The 24,034-nt window shown below is 39.7% G+C and overlaps 1 protein-coding gene across 1 annotated transcript in view; it reads left to right on the forward strand.

The window, feature by feature from the left end:
* The first annotated feature begins 4,354 nt into the window (after positions 1–4,354).
* Positions 4,355–24,034, forward strand: part of LOC134533376 (lachesin-like) — a 120,697-nt gene continuing 101,017 nt past the window's right edge. The window contains exons 1-2 of the mRNA XM_063370897.1: positions 4,355–4,424; positions 7,888–7,994. Of these exons, the coding sequence (XP_063226967.1) occupies positions 4,355–4,424; positions 7,888–7,994 (177 nt within the window). The remainder of the gene's footprint in view (positions 4,425–7,887; positions 7,995–24,034) is intronic.

Consider the following 24,034-nt stretch of genomic DNA (forward strand, 5'->3'; position numbering starts at 1 on the left):
TGTTATTCTGTTAAGGATAGGACGATTATAGGAAAAGTAGGAAACGAATGGGAGTGTTTCAAGTTTAATGTGCCTCGAAAAAGTCCAACCTAGTGGAAGAGAGATAGATGCGGCGCAAGCGTACAATGAGCGTAACGGGACACAGCGTAACGGGACAATGTGCGTAACGGGACACATTTTTTCGTGCGTGCAGCCGGCGTTTATCGATTTATTAAACGTTGTCACGTCAAAAAGAAAGTCAACTACGTGGCACAAGTAAGTAAGTAAGGAATAAATATAGCTGTACAACATTTGAAGATGTAGCGGATAGGAAAATCGTGCATCCACGTGTTTCTATGCCTCGCTGGTCCCGGCCTGCGAGATAGGCCTCTGCTGGCGTGTCGAAGGAGACAGGCGCAGACAATCCCCGCCGCAGTTCGGTGAACAGACAGTATTTCTGCGTCCCCCGCGCTCTCCCCTCTTCCGTCAAACAAAATTTTCCCGAAGACATTTTTTGGGTTGCGTGACGACCAAATTCACTTCTAAGTATTCTTTGTCATTTCCAGCTGCGAAACGTATTTCGACTAACTTCACAACTTTCCTTGCACAGTATTTATTTTATTTTATTTTTTTTCAGAAAATTTTTTGGTTGGACTTCTGAACATTTTCTTCGGCCCTGACATATAACTGAGCAATAAAAAGGTTACCGTAATTTTTTAATTATTGTCTATTTTACGTTTCTAAAAAAAGGACTGCAATAAATCACACGGCACGCATTTGTAAGTAACTCTATTAAATAATCTAGGTCACCTTTAATGACACATGTTTTGCGAGTTTTCATGCAAAAGCGCTATCGTTTTAATGTTTTGCAAATTTTCTGTCTTCTGTTATGCTAGCCAATTTTACACATAGGCTATTATTTGCAAGTTCAGTGATTCGTTAATAGTGGGCTAAGTTTGGAATTAAGTTTTTAGACTTGTTTCTCCTGTGAACTGAAAAGCCCATATGTATGTCCCAATTTTTAAAACATAATCTTTATTAATTAAGAACGAAATTCAATAGGATTTTTCATGCATATCGTACTTGGATATGGCAAATATACCGAGTAATGGTATATATTTATTAATCATACAGTTTTCGCGGGATGTGACACTATATTGTGCATAATTAAAAGATTACTTATGTATTATAGTGACCGTAAAAATTCGTGAATCAATGACTTCTAGGATAGCTCCATTATCCTCTGCATTTCTCAAGTAAACACGCTTGTTCATTGGGTACTAAATTGTGAGCCGTCTCCACTGGGTAGCTTGTGATTCGACGCTTCTTTGGTCGATAGTCTCTCATTGGCCCAGAGAGCTCCAGTTAAACTGCGAGACAATAGCAGAACCAGCAGAATTGTACACATGTTTGAATTTCAGCCTATCACGAAATTAATCCGCTAATTTTTCCGGTCTCTACTTATGTATAACTCTAATAAAAAAAAACATTTTATATATTTACACAAAAACGTTCTAAATTGTATTATTATTTATTTAATCAAATTATTATAATCAAAACTAATATCCACCATGGAATTCACAACTAAAGTAATTTCTACTCATCGACGAAGAGTTTTTGCAAGTGTCCGAATGACTGTATCAAATAGTTCAGATCCGCTTGCCTGTGTATGACGACCGCCGCCTGTCAAAAGGATCGCGTGCGCATAACGTGTATAAAAGTTCGCCAATCGTAATCGGGCCCGTTTTTTTTTTTGTTTATATTTTTTTTTTTTTTTTCAATTTTTCCCGTCAGGCTTTTGACAACCAGATATCCTTTACAAAAGGCACGGCCTCGTAGCGGCCGCGCCGGAGGGCGAACGCAGTCGGGAGCCCGACGCCCCCCCCCCCCCCCCACCACCATCCACCCCCTCCACGCCGGCGGCCGACGAATGACGCTGGCTAATTGGGAGTTGGGTGTGGCGCCCCCTCCCCCCCTGCATCCACCACGCCTAGGTCCACCAGTAACGGCTCTCACCGCGATGACTCTGGCAGACGTGTTGAGCAGAGAAACCCTCTGTGGGGTCGTTACTACCGAGCAACACTCCCCCACTCCCCGCTTTTAATTTGAGACCTCTCGTAAACACCTCCCATAGGTAGATAGATTTTAAAAAAAAAGGGGGGGGGGGGGGTCTGTAAAGTCGGTTTACGGACGATAATTTTACGTGATAACGTCACAAGAAAGCATTGATGAAAAATTGTATACTTTTTCATCTTGAAATATTATTTACAGTTTTTTGCAAATTTAATTTAAATAATTTGTTTAAATATAATCACGAACAATTAGTTGAAAAGCCCGCCTTAACCTTTTTGATATTGTAGAAGATTTTCTCACACGGTGGTTGGCCGGTTCTTGCACGCTCGGCTCAGGCGGAACGTGACAACTTTTCGTGCGTGCAGCCGGCGTTCATCGATTTATAAAACGTTATCACGTCAAAAAAAAATTATGTGTAAACATCTTTACTCTCGGTATACAGCATCTTGTAAGAGTAGTTTCGTGAAAATGGAACGGAACAAGAATGTGGTGGACCCACATGTAGCAACATAAAACCGTATACGTATAGTCACTTTCGTAAAGATAGGGTTACGTACTGAACGAATTTGTGCGCCAAATGTTTTTTTATGATAGTGAAACGACCCTGAAAAATATATGTGGTAACCTCAAATAGTCAATGAAAAAAAGTAATCACAACTTTCAAAAATACCTAAGAAAACTGGCATTACAATAATTATAATACATATTCTCCAACTAAATTCCTAAGGGACTTAGTAGCGCTTGTGATAGAGCGCGCGCTTGTTATCCTCAGGGCGAGTAGTTCAAATCTCGTCACTGAACAATTTTGTAATAATAATGTAGGAATAATGTTAAGTCAACTAATAAACTTAAGGTGTGTTTGTAGGAAGTATTATATCAGTCGTGTAGCAAAAACGAATCCACAAACATATACTCAGTGTTGTGATATGTGTTTTAAATGTAAGTAATAAAATTCTGAACATGTTTAACTAAAATCCGAACAAAATCAGTGTTGTGTTGTGTTGAGAACTTTTCAAAAGTTTCAGAGCTCATTTCCGGTGGTTTGTGTCACATTATTGTGATTGAAGTTGTAGATGCAACTGGTGCGAATATCTGTCACAAAAGATACAAGCAGTTTCTGTACTTCATCATTGGATAATGCTTCTTATAGCTTCCGAAAATCTGTTTCGATATAACGAGCCATATCTCAAACAGTCTGTAGTAAAATCTTGTTTGGTAGATAAACGGCGGACATTAATTTTCTGCCTAGCTCACCTGATATCTCGCCACATCTTTGAAACGCTGCCTGGAGGGAGTTTACCCATGCAGGTTCACTCATTCATTAAAATAAATCTATCATTCCATGTGATATGAGGACTGTGCAGAACAAAATACGTGAACGATAGTGTTACTATAAATTCCAAGACAAAGTTTATTACTGGCATTTTCTCTTCACAACAATAATCCTTTTTAGCGTAAGACCGATATCTGCTTTGGTTCAGTCGATATGTAGAGGGGAAGTTATAACAGACTTTTCGTGCAAGCATTCTTGTACGACAAAATGCTATCCTCTGCAAATTAGATGCGCGATTAAAATTTAATTTTTGTTTCTATTTTCAGTAAAAACTTTCGGAACCTCCCTTCAGTAAATATTTTCACGGATAACTTTGATGGTTTCTGAATTCTTTGACGAGTAAAATGTCGAGAGAGGGAGAGGGGAAAAAAAGAAGTTTTGACGCGTCGAGTTAGATAGCTCGCGTTTGATGAAGGGCGGGCAGGGACAGAACCGGAACTATGTATGGCAACTATGTGCGCGCGAAGAAAGTAATTAGCGTTGTACACGTCCCACGTGGAGTTGATGAGGGGGAAGCGTTGCAGTGTCGCGCAGTGAGTTGGTTCTCCGGAGGGTAGGGTCGTCTGGTGGGAGAGGTGTCGGGGCAACTTTTGCATTCCTGGCCTGTTACGAGCAGGGAAGGTGGAGGGAGGGTGGTTTCCTCGCGATGATGGTCCACTCCAAAGGCGCTATCGACCTCCTCGGGGGGGAGGGGGGCCGGCGCTGAAGTAGTCTCTCCAGGAGATCGTAAACAGGCGTGGCGGTAATGGCCTGTTAACGGTGTGGGGGCTGGCGGGGTGCTGGAGAACTTACCGTGAGCGCACTCTCTACCCCGCCCTGGAAGGTACTGGAGGGGTTGACGGGCAAGTTCTGTCCTCCCACCACCTTCTCTCCCTTTCTGGTCCACCCTTGGGCAGCTAGTGGGCGGGGCCAACAGCGTCTCATCTCCCGCGCCAGGGTCGAGCTGCGAGCTTAAGCCCTTACCACACAATGGAAGGTTCCATTCAGGCACCGCTGGAATCTTCCAGCAAAACTGCTGGCCAAGTCTCCTTGGCAGCAGGTATGGATGTTCCTGCGGAAGAAACTATCACTATCACTCGTTGAATAATTGTGTCTGGTGTGGGCCTATCTTGTGCGAATGGTTTTGGTGTGGTAGTTAATACTTTTTGTATTGTACAAACATGGATTTTTCTCATAATTGTCGCTTAATGTTGTAACTGCTTCAAAAAGACCACATGTTCTTAGGGTTTCAAAACTGTAATCAAGATAACTTTGATCCGTCCAAAATAAATTACATTTTTTGTTAACGCTAGAGTAACACTTCCACTTCATTCCGATCGGATGAAATTTTCACCTTATACGAAACCTTTCACAGAAATTCTAAAACGAATGATTACAAAAACCTTCCATGAAAACAGCCAGCGCTGTGGTAATTCTTCCACGGATCCATCCATGCCAGCTGCCGTGGAGGATGGAAGACATTCCAAAGGAACTTCCATCGGGGCTCCACCCCAGCGCCGCTGCCGAGATACTCGCCGAGACTCCAACACGACTTGGATGGAACTCCATGTTTGTGTCTCCTCATACAAACCATCGGTCGAAATATTTCCAATCCGAATTACGATTTCAGAAAAATCAATTTTTTGGGCTGGTTACCGTAGCGACTGAGTTTGTTTAATGTTTCACAAAATTTTCTGTGATAAATAATTTCATTATTTGTTCTTAATGATTCTTTTACATCAACAAGTAGATTATTTGTACCCTTTTTTATCTTAGAGATAACGTCCTACTGAATGGCTTCATAAAAAATCTTTCCACGTGTAACAGTTAAGAAAAAATTCCATTTCGCATTGGTGATGGTTTAATATTACTGGTTCGAAAGGTAGCGAGTGATTCGTTAAAATAATCCGTGAAATAAAACTCGTGATCTTTGAAGCTATATAGGAATAACTGTTAGTGTGAAAAGTAATTTGACGTTTGCATTTTTTTTAGGAGCTACGATCTTGGCCGTGTGCTCAGATTTTTGACTGCCGTCAGTTCGTGACGTGACAGCTACGTAACTGCTGCTCTGACACACTCTGTCTGCTGGTGGATGAGGGGAGGAGGGGCACGAGAGATAACACAACCCCCCGGCTCATTCCTCGCGACCCCTTCACAGCGTAAATTATTCAAGCATCGCCTGCAATTCTCGCTTCACGCACTTCCCCCGCCTTTTACTTCTCCTCTTTGTTTTATTTTATCTCCGCGACGTCCTTTTGTTCACGCACAAGAGACATTAAAAATTTATTTATATTTTAGCATATCTCAGAGTTTTTTTAATTCTGGAGGCATTACGCGAAGTCATCTTGTTTTTTTTTTTTCTCTTTCTTTCTCTCTGGATGCTCTTGAGAGGTCCTCAATATTAATGCAGCGGACAATCATGTTGTAAATGGGAGCTGAGCTCTGCGAGCTCAGATGACTTGGTCTGCCCCTGGCGAATACTTAATTCTCGTAAGACTCTTCCATGGTCCATACATCTTCTTGCTTCCTCACTCTTGTGAAGCTTCTCATCATGAATTAAAATCATTCATTCACAATAGTGTTTTTTATTTTTTAATTAAAAGGAAGTATTGTATTCAAGTGTCCGTAACTACTGCTTGCGTGAAATCATGGTCATTTTTTTTTTCATTTACCTATCACTAGCTAACACCCGACATGAGTTGGAATGCCTAATTCAGTTTTTTATTTGGTAATTTGTTTACAGAAGGTACACATATACAAAGCATACCTCTATCTCTCTCTCTAATTCTCTATCCATCTATTTCTCTGTGCATATCTGTATATATATATTATTTCACATATATATCTCTACCTATTTCTAGCTCTATCCTTCTATCTACATCTCCCTCTATATCTCTATATCACTCTCATTTCATACCTGTATCTATATATATATCTCTTTATGTATGTCTCTCTGATAACGATATACAAATATTCATATAAAATACGCGCACATTCGAATGCAATGTTGTGTCAAAATTTCAAAGCAATCGGTGACGATCTTTCTAGGATTTAAGATTTTGTACGAAATAACATTAACATTTTTATTTATATAGATTTTAGAGAGTTTTTTTTTAATTTTCTTGTATATTCATTTTATCTGTAACTGTGTTTTTTAATTTGCAATGTTTTAAATGTTGAACTTTTTCCACTACTTTATTAAATAAAACACAAGCGTAATACCAGGTGTGTTGTTATGTGAAATGGTTTCGCACAGTGCATCTCTTAAGACAAAGGCTCGAGAAGTTAAGGGCCTCGATTGTGGTGCGCTCAGACATGGAGATCACGCAAACACGCCACACTCATGTGGAGATGGTAGTGGACTCGATCCCAAGACTCCGGCATGACTCATAGTTTATGAGCACTGATGCAGTACTGTGTGGTTCGGAACCCACTATTACCTGGGAAGTTTCCGTCTTCTGGAGCCTGTGTACATAACCTTGACCACAGTATCCCAGAACCTTAAGACATATCGTGCCGTTGACTCTACTGCTTTTCGCGCCATTGGATGCTTTCGACGGCAGACAAGGAAATACTTGGACTTAGAGAGTCAGAATGATCGTAAAACATCTATTTGACGAGCGCAAAGCCACGATTAGTTAGGTTTTTTTCAAATGAAACATGGTAACTTTTCAAGCGATTTTACCCTTCAGTTTCATGGATGATGTGGCATGAAAGTAATATTTTATTTTGTGTGGCATAGTCATCGTCTGTCCCACGGGTTACAGCTGAAGGCCCGTAGTGCAACCTAAGCAGGCTTTTCTGAGAAAAAAATTAAAATTTGAAGAAAAGTAACAATAATATTTATAATTCGTTCAAAAAATTATTTAAATACGTCAATTATTTCAGAATTTATTAAGTGTATTTTTTGCCATTTGTTAAATATTATTTCCAAAATTACTTAACAATAATTTATAGTTGTTCTGTTTAAAATAAAAATTTCTTGTTTTCGTGATTTTTTTTGTTAATTTTTATTTTGCTCTTTTATTTTTTTTTTAATATATTTAAGCTATTAAAATACTTCAACTCTTATTTCAAATAAAATTTTCATTTTTATTTCATATAAGTACCTCTGATCTATTTGTAGAATTTTATGAATATTTTGCAGCCCACTATCAGGCGTAAGTTTTCCCATATGGCCCTAAAACCAGGTTGGAAACCCCTGGTCTAAACTTTACGGAGAAAAAAAACTGAAATATACATCGTATATAACGTAAATATACATCCAGAAACTTTGCAATTTTGTTTTTTCTATGTTTATTTAACCTCCAGTACAGGTATAGCTGATACATTTGTAAACAAACGGCCGCCATATCGGTATGTGTGGTACACTGAAATCCCCTTACCCTTTTGGCTTTAGCTTCACACCACTCGTCTGGGATCAGACCCTGTGCTCCACCTGTATATCTCGCTAATCTCTGGGCGGGAAGTGCTCCGCGCGGAGGACTGACTGATGTGTGGTTGGATTGTGTTTGTGTTGGCAGCCCTGAGCGAGAACCCGCGCTTCATCGAGCCAATCCCCAACGTGACGGTGGCGTTGGGGCGCGACGCTTCTCTGCCCTGCGTCATCGAGAACCTGGGCAGCTACAAGGTAACCCGGCTTCTTCAGCCAGACGGTCAGGGTTCAGCCCCCAAAAGAACCTCCCAAGCACGGTCAGTCGGAACTTAACAGCCGTAACTGACGTCTACGTGCAAGGACTGAATGCTGATCACTTAAGGACCGGAAAAATTCGCGTATTCAATGATCTCTAGGATAGCCTCCATTATCCTCTGCATTTCTCAAGTAAACACGCGTGTTCATTGGGTACTAAATTGTGAGGCGTCTTCACTGGGTAGCTTGTGATTCGACGCTTCTTTGGTCGATAGTCTCTCATTGGCCCAGAGAGCTCCAGTTAAACCGCGAGCAAATAGCAGAACCAGCAGAATCGTACACATGTTTGAATTTCAGCCTATCACGAAATGAATCCGCGAATTTTTCCGGTCTCTACATGATCAGTCGGAACTGATGGACTAACGGACTGTTGGCTTCCCGTCAAATCGGAGACTATGGGCTCGAGAAACCTCAGTCCGAACTTCCGTGTGTGGGAACAGCGTCTCACCAGTCCAAATCGCCAGTCCAAACAATCAGTTCATCAGCTGTTCATACTCTTTGGTTGCTTCGCTATTTTTTTCTTGACGTGATAACGTCTTATAAATCGATGAACGCCGGCTGCGCGCACGAAAAATCATGACCTATTGTTACGTTCCGCCTGAGCCGAGTGTGCAAGAACCGGCCATCCACCGTGTGAACTGTAAATAATATTTGAAATTTAAAAGTATACAATTTTTCATCGATGTTTTCTTATGACGTTATCACGTAAAATTATTGTCCGTAAACCGACTTTACAGACAACCCCCATTTTTTTCTAACTAAAAGTAAAACCGCAATTGCAAACATCCAAAGTTTCTTTTCATACTCTATGTTGAAATGGTACATCCAACAGTAACAGCAACCAGAAGACTGATCGTGTGTGGGGAAGGCTTCAGTTCGGTTCAAACTGGATTGGTCGTGTGTTGAGGACTTTAGGGCGCGGTCACACGGGACTCTGAACTACTTCGGGTGAGCATGTTCAACTTCTGCGTGCGGTTACACGCAGTCTGAACATGTTTCGTTCGAGGAAATTTCTCATTCAACCTAAGCAGGTTGGCAAAGTAGTTCTGAACGACGTCCCTTGTGCATAAGCCTCTGATTATCCGTTGAGTGTTGAGAGTGTTAAACAGTCCTCTGCGAAAAACGCAAGTTGGCTCAAATTCGTTTCATATTTTACAGATTGTAACAAAGAAAGGATCTTAGAACGGCCATAAACGCCATTGATCACGAATAAATGGCCCCGAAACTGTAACTAGAAAAGTGGCAGCCAACATTTTCTGTGGTTGCAAATGATGTCTGACACGAATAATTTTTTTTCGAAGTCTTTATTGCTGACGTCATGGCCTTTACTGTTTCTTCAACGGTTTTCTGACTTGTAAAGTGATAATATCTAGATAAATAAAAATTTTAATGTTTGTTCGTTTAAAATCTTAAATCTCCAAAGTTCTTCAACGATTGCTTTGAAAGTTTTACACAACTTTGCAATCGAATAAGCGGGTGTTTTTATATTTAACAATGCAACTAAAAAGATAGATAAAAAAATAGATGGATAAATATATATATGACTGTTTCTATAATAATCTTCTTTTTTGTAAAGATAAAGATATAGATAGGAATGTATAGACATAGAGAGATAGAGATGAGATATATACAGAAATAAAGAACGTTACAGCTAGGGATATATACAAATATGTAGAGGGATAAAGATAAGACGATAGATTGATATATAGAAAAAAGCATATATACATAGGGAGACATAGAGATAGGGTGATATGGAGAGATATGGACAGAGATAAATTAAAATAATTATATAGCAATACAGATAGATAAAGATAGAGAGAGTTATAGAGGTATAGAGACTTTTATATATGCATATAGTGAGATTTAGTGAGACATATACAGAGGGATAGAGAGATGCTTTGTATATATGTACCTACGTCAAATAAATTACAAAAAAATTTTTGAAGAGGCATAGCAACGCATGCTGGGTATTAGCTTGTAAAGTGACTAATAAAATTAAATAAAACCAACGTAGATTCATTTTCCATCTCTACTTAAATTACCGTTCAACCGATTGAAAATAATTCCACGTTTTTCTGTATACAAAAAAAATAGGATCCAAAAAACATTCATGAAATGACTATTGGAAGAAAGAGCAGCTAGTGATGATTCAAAAAACGTGCCACTCGCCCGTGCCGAGTGGACCGGACTCTGCAGGAAGAGGAAGAAATCCAAGATGGCGGACGTCACCGGACCTGGTTTTTAACTCCACATTCACACTACGTACTTGCTTTAAAAAAACTTGCGGCCGTGTCCCGTTTAAGCCTACCCCAAAATCTTTTCCGTTATGAACCAGCATCGAAGTTAGTTCTGCGAACTCTGTACATATTTACAGTGTTACAATATATTTTTTCGAAATTTTTTACTTTGCAGAGAGCTCCAAGTCCCCGATCGTAGAAGCCTTCGACCAAATCGCAGGTGGAGAAGAGGAGGCCATTTGTTTCTCGTGCGCCTCGCCGACGAATTAGGTGCGGGCGCGCGCTGTTTTTTTTTTACGGGGATGGCCGGCGCGATAGGTAATTGATTTACTATCCGCTGCACGCCGCTTGATTCATGTACATCTGGACTTGACTGATACCCTCGTGCTCTCGTTATTCCTCTCCCTCCAACACTCCCTCCCCCCTCCAATCCCAAACCTTACGTCCTCTCACCCTATCTCTTTCCCAAACAGCCCCTGCCACTGCGGGGTAGTTCAACGGCCGCTTTGTGTATGTATCCTGCGATATCATCGATATTTGCTTCTTTATATCGATACTCGGGATACGATATTATCGTGATATCGGGAATGACGTACAAATATCGTGGTTCGATTACTCAAGTTACATTATCTTCAACTTGTTCTTATTACTTGTAAAGTAAAAGATCGCCGCGCTGCAACAACAAACAAACCAACGAGGTTGACTAGTTGTAAACTATTGAACCTCCAACCTTCTTGGAACAAACAATAACAAACTAACACTGCAAAGAAGGTTATGTTAAATATGTTCAGTTCAGTTGTTCAGTGCTCTACAAATACTTTGGGTTAATTTTAATGCTGCCCCACTATTAGCATCTCTTGCGATAAATATTGACGCTGGAGCCAGTGCGCCGCGCGATTAGTCCACCCGCCTCACATTGGTGTCGTGAGGGAGAGGGAGATCCAGCCGCTAGCCCTGTATCTCTATTCACCGGCGGCTAACTTCTTCGAAGAAGGCATCGAAAAGCTTGTGTTACGATATGACAAATTCCGCGATCGTTTTTGCGATTATGTAGAAAAACAAGTAAGACTCTTCTGGACTTTTCGTTGAAACATTTTTATGTTATATAAGTTGGTATTTTTCTTAAAGCTCATCGGGGGTTGAAAAAAAGCCCTCGTACATATAGGAATGTTTGTGTGTTCGACTTCTGTTTTGTGAAGATAAAGATATAGATATGGACAGATATAGAAAGGTAGAGATAGGTTCTGATGGATAGAGAGGGAGATATACATATAAATAGATATGTAAAGAGAAATAGATTAGGAGATAGATTGATGTATACATCGAAACATAGATACTTATAGACATATAGAGATAGAGTGATATGGAATGATATGTATAGAGCTTTATAGTTATATAAAGAGATATATAGAAATATATAAAAATTTATTAATACAGATAAATATAGTAAGATTTAAAGATAGACATAAAGAAAGAGATGGAGAGAGATGCTTTGTATATGTGTACCTACTTCAAACAAATTAGAAAAAAAAATGGAAAAGGCACAGCAACGCATTTCAGGCATTAACAAGTACATAAATAAGGATCATAGGACATCGCGGCCATTGTCTGGTGTTACTTGACGTCCTGCCTTGAAGATGGTGACTTAAATTTCAACCGAAACGTCGTTGAACCCTTTGACTTCGTCGAACCCACAGCCAAGCGACGTCAGCAACAATATAGTTCTCGCCACCGGGTATATACCATTCTGTAGGCCTCCAGTTCAAACTGTAGAAATTTCTACACATCAAAAACCTTGCTTGCTGAGAAGATGATAACGTCCGTACAACATTAAACAGTACACTGTAATTTTTTTGTACTTCTACAAGGATAATACTCGGAAATTCATTTGCTAACGATATCACTTGCAAGATTGTAAGGCAGATCTTTGTACCATTTGCAATTTTACAAAGCTCTGCCTTGCAGTTTCACAAGTGATATAGTTTGCAACTGAGTTTCCAACGATTTTTCTTGTAAAAAGCAAAACAAAATTGCTTACGGTACTTACTTAATGTTGTTGCATTTCACTAAAATATATATTATTAATTTATAGCTGGATGTTATTTTGTACCTGACGCAAAGAAGCTATAGTTCATCAATGAAGTTTTATCGTTATACTTGTTTTTTATATCCAGCCACTACTTTAAGAAACATCGGTTTTGGAATTGCGAGAGAACGAGGCCTCGATGCTAAAATCAGATTATTAATTTCCTCCAAAACATTGTTTCTCAGAGGCAGCCATCTCGCTTCCCGTCAAACGATTAAATCTCTGGATGCCTTTTCCTTATCCCTTGTTAGCGTTTGTCTTTTGTCTCCGCCGTGTCCCTGACGCTGGGATACCAGCTGCCGAAAGAGGGGAGAGGGGGGCACAAAAGAATATAAAGGTGTTGGTGCGGAGCTGGAAGATCTGGTCCACAGTTACGGGCGGGTTTATGCGGGGGGGGGAGGGAGGCGGTAAGGGGGGCGGGCTCTCTAGTTAATGACCTTGTGATTACGGCCCCGGGGTTATCTTAACGACGCTGCTAATGCCAGCAGCTCTCACGCTGCTGGGAGTGGAAAGGGTCGAGAGAAAGAGAGAGAGAGAGAGTATGGTGGAATCATCCAGCTTTGGGACCAGAAAAGGAAGGGGAAGTTGCGAGCTTGTGTTGAGAGTGTGGAGCCAGCATCGTGCATTTAACAACAGGGCCCCCTCCCCCCCCCCCCCCCCAAAAAAAAAAAAAAGAAGCAACGCAAGTAATTCAGGTAAGCTATGCAAATTTGGCGAAACGCGAGGAACCTTAAATCCAGGAACGATGCGGACGAATTAACGCCGTGGTCTTAACCGCCATTGCTATTGCATAACGTTTCTGACGTCATTTGTGGAACGTGTGAGATCCCGAATTTTTTCAGGAAGCCGTGGTAGACGTTTCAATGAAGCCAGGAAATGTAGTCACTCTGATGGAGATTTTTTAAGTGCCACAACAGTCAGGTTCAATGACTCAATATTTATATCAAAATCGTTATATATATTTTATTACTTTTTATTCTGTGACTTTTTACTTTCACGTGCTACAGTTTGAATTTCAATTAATTCCAGCACGAGAGCTACAACTGCACTGTAATTAACAACTTTCCATTAATTTCGTGTGTTTGATGTCCGTAACTACCATTTCGTGACTCCTAAAGTTTAGATAATTAAATCCAATTGAAGAAGTGCTGTTCGCATAAAATTAATTAAGTTAAGCCTCCGCAAGAGGAATACAGCGTTAATCAGCATCCGTTGCAAAGTAATTTAATACAAATTAACGTTTAAACTGTACGGGTTACAAAACTACGTCCCGAGAATATTCTCAATGATTCTACCAGCGAAACGTAAAATTATCAATCTTATCAAACACATATTTAACTGGTTGAGGAGGTACGTGATTTCTATTTTAATTATAAAATAATTTTACAACTATTTACACAACTTTTTACTTTAAGTTTAGTGAGCAAACATATTATTATTTTTGCAAATTCATATAATGGTTTTAAGTAAATTTTATTCTTCCATAATTCTCTTCTCGGATTTTTCTGAATACGATTTATAATCATTTTTGCAGCTGAAATATTTTTATGTCTTTACTGTTGAGTAAATGCTATTAAAGCAAATAATGTTTTTAAGAGTACACAACAAAAATAACAGGAGTCATTAATCCATACTTCACTACCAAGTATATGGTCCCAATGTTTACTATAATTTAATATTATTTAATGACAAAGACCTATAAACGAACAGACTTTATATTTTCTTAAGGCTTTTATAACGCTAGCTATTAAAAAAATGCCAAAAAAACTTTACTTTTGAATCTTTTAAATTGTGATTTTATTTTATTTATTTATTTTTTTTTTTTGTTATTCCGTATATATGAATTGCGGAGAATATCGCCGGTACGTCGCTCCTTCCTCAAGACATTCGTCGACCGATTCAGCCTAGGCTATGTTTCCTGGTGGCATTTATGGTACACTGACATTAGCAACGAAGTAGAGCGCGGTTTCTCGTTCCCAACGAAGTCTTGGATGTAATTAGCTTACTTATAGTCCTTCTAGTTTGAAACTAACACGATTCACACCAAGCACACATTTGCTGGCATTCTTTTTCGGCTGTTTCCCTGTAGTTAAAAGGAAAGCAACGGTAATAAATGAAGGATTTTAAAAGTCTGTTTTTTATTTTCGATCACGAACTGTTTACTGGTGCTGCGCCCGCAGGCAAGCGAGGGGGTGAGCGTTGCTGAACGTTGCTGAACGTTGCTGAGCGTTGCTGAACGTTGCTGAGCGTTGCTGACGGGTGTTGCTCCTGCGAGTCGATGCATGGACGTATCCAGGGGTTCTGTGGGATCCGGACACCTCCTTTCCCGGAATAGAGTCCGTGGAGTCCACGCGCGATTGAAGTAAACTTCTTGCTTATTATATCATTAGTAGAGACCAGAAAAATTCGCGGATTAATTTCGTGATAGGCTGAAATTCAAACATGTTTACAATTCTGCTGGTTCTGCTATTGGCTCGCAGTTTAACTGGAGCTCTCTGGGCCAATGAGAGACTATCGACCAAAGAAGCGTCGAATCACGAGCTACCCAGTGGAGACGCCTCACAATTTAGTACCTAATGAACACTTTTGTTTACTTGAGAAATGCAGAGGATAATGGAGGCTATCCTACAGGTCATTGAATCCCCGAATTTTTCCGGTCCCTAATCATTAGGTATAGGAAACATAATTCTCTTTGGCTGAGGTCGCAGAAAAAAATAAATTTATATGCAAATATGCGAGCGATAAATTATGCTGTTTCGCAAGTACGCCATGTGCATATATGCGTGTATGCAAGTGTGCATGCATGCAATTGTATAAGTATGTATGCAAGTGTGCAATTATGCAAATGTGCATGTATGTAAGTGAGCATATATGCAAGTGTGCAAGCATGCTGCATCATTGCTACCTCTCCCTGTCGTCTCTTACTCTACCGGTTCCCCCACCACCTACCTAACTATTCCCCTCATGCGGTCAGAATTTTAATAACACTTGAAAATTGTAGCCCCCCCCCCCTCCCCCCACCCCCCCGTTCGCTCAGCAAATCGTTTTACTTAAAAGAAAAAAATTGTGAAGAAAGAATAAGATATCTATATCAACTTATTCAACATTTCTACATCAAGTCATGCACTCCCATTGCACAAATCTTTCAAAGATAATATATCAACTTAGCTGCATAAGGTTTCAGAGAAATCAATTTGGAAGGATTATTGTAGTCCATAGTGGGATGCGATAATGAGTTCCCTCCCACATCCAGCTCTGCATGTCTCATGCACAGAAGCGACAGGAATTGTGTTTCCAAGTATGCTATTTTGCGTTTGTGTCATTTGTAAGCATGTATTTCGTACGAACTTGAAATGTGTTTTTCGTGCAACAAAAAAAAATTACATAATTTATGATTTTATGTCTTATTTTAACGAAATCGTCAAACAATTGACTTCAGAAAAATATCATTAAAACCAATTAAGTAAAAGCTACAATATCAAGTCTTCTATTTCCTGAGATTAAAAAGAAAACTTACTCATAAAAAAGGGGGGTTATCTGTAAAGTCAGTTTAGGAACGATAATTTTACGTGATAACGTCATAAGAAAACATTGATGAAAAATTGCATACTTTATAATTTTCAAATATTATTTACAGTTTTTGCATATTTAATTTAAATAATTATGTTAAAATATAATTACGAACAATTAGTTAAAAAGCCCGCCTTAACATGTTTGATATTTTTAGAACATTTTCTCGCACGGTGGTTGGCCGATTCTTGCACGCTCGGCTCAGGCGGAACGTGAAAATTTTTCGTGCGTGCAGCCGGAGTTCATCGATTTATAGAGACGTTATCACGTCAACAAAAATGCTATAATGTTTGTACCGGGCCGCCTCTTTCTCAGAGGCCTGGCGACGGCCCAGGGGCTGCGTAGCTGCTTCGGCCGTCACTTGCTACCCCGGCCGGCCCGCATTTGAATCACAAATGATCTCATTCGAGGGTGGAGAGAGGGGGGGCGGCCCTGGAAGCAACTCGATTGGTCTGATCCGCGCGAGGCGGTAAACCCAGTTAGCAGTCACCTCGCGCAAACACCCACAAGACTCGGCCCACCCCGGGAGACAGGTCGTTCGAGAGTGGCTGGTGTTGGGGGAGGGGAGGAGGAGGGGATTAGCCGTCAGGGAAGCCATCTTCTCAAAGAAGAGAGAGCCAAACGTCCGATCGTGCATCTTCAGAAGTTTTTTTTTTTATTATTGTAAATAAATATGGCGGTGTTGATAAAAGGATACTAATGGTCAATTAGGTTAGGTTAGCTGCATTATAAATACTTTAAAACATTGTGGACGGTTGATTTGGTTAGGATAGCTGCATTAAAGATACGGGGAAAAAAACATGAACTTCGGGGGAATTCGGGTTTTGGATCTCTCGTCTGTGAAAAGATGGCTTCCCGCGGGCCAGAGGGCTCGAGTGCAACTCTTCGTTTCTCTCGCTTGGATCGTGACGGCCCTGCAATGCCCGGAGCTGCGTCGGTGACCTTCTCGCCTCGCCCCGGTCTCACTCGCCGGCTTCATATTGCAGTTCCTTGACGTGATAACGTCTCATAAATCGATGAACGCCGGCTGCACGCACGAAAAACTGTCACGTTCCGTCTGAGCCGAGCGTGCAAGAACCGGCCAACCACCGTGCGAGGAAAATCTTCTATAATATCAAACAGGTTAAGGCGGGCTATTTAAATAATTGTTCGTGATTATATTTAAACAAATAATTATTAAAATTATATTTGCAAACACTGTAAATAATATTTGAAAATTAAAAAAAGTATGCGATTTTTCATCAATGTTTTCTTATGACGATATCACGTACAATTATCGTCCGTAAACCGACTTTACAGACAACCCTCTTTTTTTACTTCCTTGTAGTTATGCTTCTTTAGGCGTTATATAAAAAAAATTAATGAATTTTAACGCTGCACACGCAACATGCAACAAAAAATTGTTAGGTGAAAAAAAAACCTACGTACAATCAAAATTATATATGTATGTGTGCTTAGTGATTGAAATAGAATACTGGTCCACATAATTTAAAAATTTATATATTGTGAACAATAGTAATACAAATTTCCTTTATAAAACGAAGTTTCAAGTGTATTTTTATATATATAATTTATTTGCATTATAATTATAACATTATTTAAGTTGATAAATTAAATTACATTTTCAGCATATTAAATATTTTTTTATTATTAAATAAAATATATCTCCATTATTTCTTTTAATTAAATTATAAATTTTGTACAAGTTTTTGTATTAATACCGAATACTGAGTATTTATTTTAATATTTTAATTTAATTTAATTAATACGTAAAGTATTATAATATTACTCAAGTCTTTTAATTATTTTATTTCTAATAATTATTTACATGCAAATTTAAATTAGTATTTTATCAAGCCAAGTAAGCATAACTTCTTATGCGCGTACATAAGTTCACGCAACCATTTTTTGTCATTATTTTTTAAGGGTTAATTCTAAAGTTTTAACTCGGTTTCTCTCTTGCATTTTTTTGGTTTGCCACAATTTTTTTCAACAGATATTCACTTATCGTGGGTGTGAAAAGGCACGCAATTATTTGTGGTTATCATCACTTGGACAAAATTTTACACCCAATATTTTACAATAAGTGAATATCCGTTTGAAAATAATTGGTGACAAAAGAACAAGTGCAAGGGCAGGTATCGAGTTACAATTTTTAAAAAAGCCCTTAATTAATGTAATGATGAAAAAAATTGGTTGTCTGTAAAGTCGGTTTACGGACGATAGTTTAACGTGACAACGGCATAAAAAAACATTGATGTAATGATTGCATACTTCTATGAATAAAATTGAATCATTTTTATTAAGTTATCACTATTTTGTATGGATACAAAGAAGGAGTGAAATGAAATCTACTATTTAATTGATAAATTTACTTTTATTTGCACTCTTTAATTAAAATTTGTTTATTACTTTAACGAAGAGATTATTTTGACTTTAACTTTTATACATGTTTGCTATTTAACTACTTCCAATTTGTGTTATTCTGTTAAGGGTAGGACGATGACAGGAAAAGTAGGAAACGAATGGGAGTGTTTCAAGTTTAATGTGCCTCGAAAAAGTCAAATCGATGGTTGTTATAATCGAGTGGAAGAGAGATAGATGCGGCGCAAGCGTACAATCAGCGTAACGGGACACAGCGTAACGGGACAATGTGCTTTACGGGACACTTTTTCGTGCGTGCAGCCGGCGTTCATCGATTTATTAGACGTTGTCACGTCAAAAACTAAAATACCAAAATGGCATGTGGCACCAATGTCAACCCTTGCGTCACATCGAGCCCCTGTTATCAATCCTGATGACGTAGTACCCTTTCTGCAAACATCACCCTACGTCAAGAACGCATTCAATTGTTCCGGATGTACAAGCTGCTAATTTATAGACCTGCAAATATGTTATCACCACGCGCTAAAATGGTGTTACTAACCTTTACAATTCACATATGCGTAAGTCGTTTCGATTTTACGCGATGTCACTCACCCAATTTCCCGATTTCACATAAATTTAAACATCAAAATCAATTGACAGCGTATTTATGATGGAAAAATTTTTAACTACCGAGGAAAAAAGTTATTTATCACAATATTATTAATAAACTCCCGAAATATCCAAACGCTTAAAAGTTGTCAAGTTCCCTATTTCTAACAAGAAACAGTTTTCATATGGTTAAAAATAAAAGGAAAAATTAGTCCTTGTCACATTTAAAAGTTTCTTTTTTTTTTTGTGCAATTCATTAGCATATACTTGATGCTCTCATTTAAACTGATAAAAAAATATTTTTAAGTAACTGTTCAAAAAGTATTTTTTATCGTACATTTTACAGGAACTTAAAGCACAGCTATTTCCTTTGAGACACATTAAAAAAAAACTTGTAAAACAAACCCTTTAAAGGATTTTCCGTGTTCACATTCTCCTCGCTTGTTAGGATGAAAATGCATGTTTTGATGTTTTTCAGCGAGTTTATTTAAGAGCAGAGCCTTGTCAAAGAATCTGAGTGTATTTTTTATGCGCTTATATTTAATCCTTTTTTTTTATTCTGTTGTTACAAAGTACGTCCATTGCACGACTCTATTAAGGCAGCGAGCTTCTAAGCTGCCTTTGTTTCATACACAAGATTTCAAGAATGTCGTCGGAGATAAGAGAGGACAAAATAATATTGTTCACTAATTAAAGCACAAACTTGATGCATACTATATAAATATATCAAAAGTATGAGTGAAATTTACAGTTTATCACACTGCATTTCTATTTTAAAACAATTCAATGATATTTAGTACATATCCTTCGAAAGGAAACACATATTGACTTTGTATTCCGATGATATTCTGACATTGTTGGCTGTCTTTACACGTTGAAAAGATAACATTTTCTCTGAAATAATTATCTTTTTATATGTTATATGTATGCCTGATCATCCGTAAGGGCCAGCATGATTTAAATAATTGGATATAGTTCCTATGGTGGCATTACTCTCGTTAAAATATTAAAACATATTGTAATTACTCGTTAACACTACAAACATACTTCATAGCCGTGAACCCAGTATTTTCCTTCAGAAGGCTGTTTGAACGCAACTGAATACATGTCGAACAGACATTGCTGAAGTGTCGCACTTACGTGACGAAATTCACGGACTCCATCTCCAGTCCTGCTTGACTCATACTTATGAGCTGCGGGTTCAGACGGTTCATAGACTACCAGACGATGGTAAAGCACAGGAAGGTCTCGTTCTATTTAAGCCTTTCCCAAATAGCAAGATATACTTGAATAAAGCTTGTCACGGTAGGTGTGTTAGCTTGAATCAAGATTGAATCAAGATAAACAGTTTACACGTGCCAAGCTTGCAATAAGCCTGCCACGACAAGATTTAATTAAGATTGCCATGAAAAGTAGGTTAACTTTAATCAAGCTTGATTTAAGGTAATTAGTTTACACATGAAAATTTTGCAGCAAGCCTGCCAAGACAAGCTTGAATCAAGCTTGCCATGACAATTTTTTTAACTGGAATCATGCTAACTAGTTTACACAGTACAATCTTACAGTGAGCCTGCTACCACAAGCTTTAATCAAACTTGTCATGACAAGTATGTTTACTAAAATCATAAACTTACAGCAGGTCTGTCAAGACAAGCTGTAATCAAGCTTTTCCATGACAATTGTGTTAGCTTAAATTAATCTTGACAGATGATAAATAGTTTACACATGATAAGCTAGCAGCAAGCATGCCACGAAATTCTTTAATTAGGTTTCCATTACCAGTATGTTAACTGGAATCAAGCTAACTAGTTTACTCTTGACAAGCTCGCAGCATCAAGCCTGCCATGACAAGCTTTAATCAAGCTCGCCGTGACAAGAATGTGTGACCAGAATCAAGCTTTAGTCAAAGATAACTAGTTTACACGTGACAAACTTGCAACAAGCCTGCCACGACAAGTTTCGCAGCAAGCTTGCCACGCCAAGCCTGCTATCATGCCGCGACGGCCCGGTGTTTCGAAGAAGGCTTTGACACTTCGAGCCTGGTTCAAGCTTGGTGTGTCAAGCTTGAACCGCATTCAAAAGTCACGCGACTGCTTGCCGCAAGCCAACATGCTGTGTGGGTTGTGGAGATGACATTTTAGTGCATAGGGTTACCTTCACTTTCAAACAAAAGGTTCGCAGTAAAGTCCCGCTGCAGTCGCGACGCGTGCGACATTTACATTTAATTAACGCGAGCTTGCCCGGCGGACACTTCGGTTCTGGCGACGTAATTAGCTACCAGCTCGTCTGCCCTGTGGGTCGGTGGAGGGGGGTGGAAGGGGGCCATAACTGCGTAGAGTCTCACGGCATGGCAGTATCCTCGGCGGAGTGATCTCGCAGGATGTGCAGCTCTGTGTGACGTCGACGCCCACCTTTGAGGCGCGCCAGCCGGCCCCGAGGCGTCACCGCCGAGACGCGGCGCTCTTCGTTTGACGTCGCTCCGTGTCGGTCATCTTCAACAAGGCCCGGTCCCAGACACAGTTACTCTCTCATCACTCGCTATTTGACTCTGTACCGCCAAAGAGATGTGTATAACCTTGCAGACGAGCGCATCACGGAGCACAAATACCAACCTACTTCATGGTGGTGTTACACAAGAGCAACATTTAATAAACACTTACGTAAGTGGAACACGTCTTGATTATAAAAAAAAGTGTTCTGTTGCAGTCATCAATTTTCAATGGGTGCCTTAGCCACCTTACTAATAACTATGCTTATATTCCCTAAGGCCTAAGTTGATACCTGCCGGGACTTGGAGGTTGCCGTAGGTCCGGCCAAGCTCTTGAGGTTCCGTTTCCCGCATTGCTGTATGCATTGTCCTCGTTTTCGTTGAGAACCTGAACCTTGGTTCGAGGTGTATGTATGTATGCTAAACACATTCTCTGACGAAGATTATCACAGAAATGACCGCATTATATATAAATACATCTGTACTTCGGAGGCACAAGACACTATGTCTGCATTTGGGCAGAATTTACTATTAACCATAAACTTGACCATCGTTTGACGTTCCGTCTAGTGATATGCAACACTATGGTCTACGATATGTTAAAAATTCACGTACTTCAGGTATAAAACATTTGAGTAAATAAGTGAGTTGCTCCTTAAAATTCTTTAAACTGCTTTAATGAAAAAAATTATGTTTTTTTTTTTTTTTGTGACATAGTGTACTATGCCTCCGAAGTGTATATATTAGCAATATTATGTTTCGCCATCAAAATTATATGTACATAAGACGTTCTAAAACCTTAATTTCTAACAGTTTAATACGTTGCAGGTACTGTTGTTTGGTACCATTAACCCATTAACACAACTATCCCTATATTAACTTTTTATATGATTTGGTTTATTGATTAAAGATTTTTGAGCCAAAATAATTCACAGTAACTTCTCCTCACCGGCATGGTTGGAATAAACTTGGCATAGTTATCTTAGGGTGAATAGAGGTGGCATGTTTTGCCTCATTGGTTGATTTTATGCAGAACTAGCTTCTTCCGCCCGACACAGCCAATACGAGTAGAGAGTTTTAAAATATGGACGAAGTGTATAGAAGTGTATCTTCCCGCCCGTTTACTCAACGGATGCCGGGACCTTTCCCAGCGGCCCGTTCCTGGTGGGAAGCCTTCTTTTCACAGACGAGGGAGCCAAAACCCGAATTTCCCCGAAGTCCGTGGTTTTTTTTTTTTCCGTATCTTTAATGTAGCTATCCTAACCAAATCAACCTTCCACAATGTTTTAAAGTATTTATAATGTAGCTAACCTAACCTAATTGACCATTAGTATCTTTTATCAAAACCACCATATTTATTTACAATGAACAAAAAAAAAACCACGAAGATGCACGATCGGTCGTTTGGCTCTCTCGTCTGTTAAAAGAAGGCTTCCCGTTCCTGGTGGGACAGGACCGAGCGAAGCCCTGCGCCATCTGGCCCGCGGCACATACATACATACATGTACACGTGAAGCCACGCTGCCCTCGGCTGACCGTTATAAATGCTGCCGGCCCGTCTCCCCCGGAGCGCAGTCGTGTACACGCGCTCCCCGGCGCCCCGAGCATGAATAATGCAGCCCGCGTCCGCCGCGTCACTGCGCCGCGTCTCGAGTCGCCGGGGATCGATCACTCGCACAGGAGCGGGATCGAGACGACGGGTGGTCCAACTCGGGGACGCACCACAACGCCGAAATACCAAATTGACCACAACGCCGACAGCTAGAAAACTGCTGTGTACCACAACGCCGAATTACCACATGTCATTGCAGTACTGCCACAAAGGTTAGGTTAGGTTAGACTAGGTTAGGTTAGACTACGTTATGTTAGGCTAGGTTAGGCTAGGATAGGATAGGCTAGGTTAAGTTAGGTTATGTTATACTACGCTAGGTTAGGTTAGTTTAGGTAAGGTTATGTTTGATTGTGGTATTTCGGCGTTAAGGTACATTTAAGAAACACACACAAATTCATTCAGTTGTTATTTCGGCGTTGTGGTACACAGCAGTTTTCTAGCTGTCGGCGTTGTGGTCAATTTTGACATTCGACGTTATGGTATTTCGGCGTTGTGGTAACGACCCGTCGAACTCCTGCCGGAGCGGATACTCCCGCACTCCGAGCCGCCTGAACGGACCGTACTCAAAAACGTGCTGTAGTGGTAGGGCACTGCGCTCCAGCTCCTGAGGACCCACATCAAGATACGAAGCCCGGCCATCTCCGATTTCCGTTTTCCGTGCTTTCCCGAAAATTCGGGCCCCAAACAATACAATTCTCTCAGCGAAGAGGCTACGTTAACTGTTTGAATTTTTAAAAATGGCCTTACCTGGACAAAGACCAACCAAGAGAAACCGAAATTTAACGGAAAATCACCAAAGAAATATTAAAATTGCACATGCATAGGCCTGACAACTGAACCCACTTAAAATTTGACATCGTAGATGAAAGAACATTGGGAGCAAAAAAAACAACGCAAAGCTAAATAAAGTTAGGGTGTTGCCCTACACAAGACACATCTGCCGAGGGTTTAATTTTCCGTGACTGTGCTTCTGTTCGGCTTTTACTTGCTGCCTCACTACGCTATTCTCAT

The sequence above is a fragment of the Bacillus rossius genome, chromosome 6, assembly GCF_032445375.1.
Source record: "Bacillus rossius redtenbacheri isolate Brsri chromosome 6, Brsri_v3, whole genome shotgun sequence".
Taxonomy (NCBI): domain Eukaryota; kingdom Metazoa; phylum Arthropoda; class Insecta; order Phasmatodea; family Bacillidae; genus Bacillus; species Bacillus rossius.